We start from the raw sequence: 1,144 nt of genomic DNA, 5'->3' as shown, positions 1-1,144 counted from the left end.
CCATCGCCGCCGCCATCACCTTCCTGGTGCTCTTCACCATCACGGGCAACGTGCTGGTGATCATGGCCGTGCTGAGCAGCCGCTCGCTGCGGGCGCCCCAAAACCTCTTCTTGGTGTCGTTGGCGGCCGCTGACATCTTGGTGGCCACCCTCATCATCCCCTTCTCCTTGGCCAACGAGCTGCTGGGCTACTGGTACTTCGAGAAGACGTGGTGCGAGATCTACCTGGCTTTGGACGTGCTCTTCTGCACCTCATCCATCGTCCACCTCTGTGCCATCAGCCTGGACCGGTACTGGTCGGTGAGTCGCGCCATCGAGTACAACGCCAAGAGGACGCCACGGCGTATCAAGTGCAGCATCTTCATCGTCTGGACCATCGCCGCCCTCATCTCCCTCCCACCGTTGGTCTACAAGGGGGAGAAGAAGGCAACAGCAGCGGGAGGGCGGCCGCAGTGCAAACTCAACGAGGAGGCCTGGTATGTCCTCTCCTCCAGTGTAGGCTCCTTCTTCGCCCCGTGTCTCATCATGATCCTCGTCTACCTGCGCATCTACCTGATCGCCAAACGCCGCCACCGCTCCCGCCCCGCTGCCACCGAACCGCTGCCAACGGGGTCACCCAATGTCCCCCCTCCCACCACCGGCCACCCCCCAGGGACCTGCCTGCAGGCAGACAGGACCTCTCTGCTGAGCCCTGAGGAACCTCCCACGTCCCCCAAGCCCGGGACAGGGCCGTCCCCGCAGCCCGGGGGACGCCCCAGGGCCACCTTGGCCACCGGGACAGGGCGGGTGGTGTTGGCCCATCAGCCACCGGCGTTGAACCCTTGGAGGAAGAAGGCGCAGGTCAACCGGGAGAAGCGTTTCACCTTCGTCTTGGCCGTGGTCATCGGCGTCTTCGTCCTCTGCTGGTTCCCCTTCTTCTTCCTCTACAGCCTGGGCGCACTCTGTCCCCAGCACTGCAAAGTCCCCGACGGTGTCTTCCAGTTCTTCTTCTGGATCGGGTACTGCAACAGCTCCCTCAACCCCGTCATCTACACCGTCTTCAACCAGGACTTCCGCAGGGCCTTCCGCCGCCTCCTCTGCCGCCGCCCGGCCCCGACACCATGGTGAGGGGCTCCGGCAAGGGGCTCCCCCTTCCTCCTCCTCCT

The 1,144-nt window shown here is 64.3% G+C and overlaps 1 protein-coding gene across 1 annotated transcript; it reads left to right on the top strand.

Annotated features, from left to right (window-relative positions):
* Nucleotides 1–2: 2 nt before the first annotated feature.
* ADRA2B (adrenoceptor alpha 2B) lies at nucleotides 3–1,106 on the top strand (the record flags this gene model as incomplete). Its single annotated transcript, XM_009883450.1, has 1 exon — nucleotides 3–1,106. A coding segment is annotated over one exon (1,104 nt), but the record flags the coding sequence as incomplete, so codon positions are not given.
* Between the last annotated feature and the right edge of the window lie 38 nt (nucleotides 1,107–1,144).

Source organism: Charadrius vociferus, unplaced genomic scaffold (assembly GCF_000708025.1).
Source record: "Charadrius vociferus isolate BGI_N301 unplaced genomic scaffold, ASM70802v2 scaffold1084, whole genome shotgun sequence".
NCBI classification, from domain to species: domain Eukaryota; kingdom Metazoa; phylum Chordata; class Aves; order Charadriiformes; family Charadriidae; genus Charadrius; species Charadrius vociferus.
Note: the sequence above shows the minus strand (reverse complement) of the source record. Positions and strands in the feature narration are given on the sequence as shown.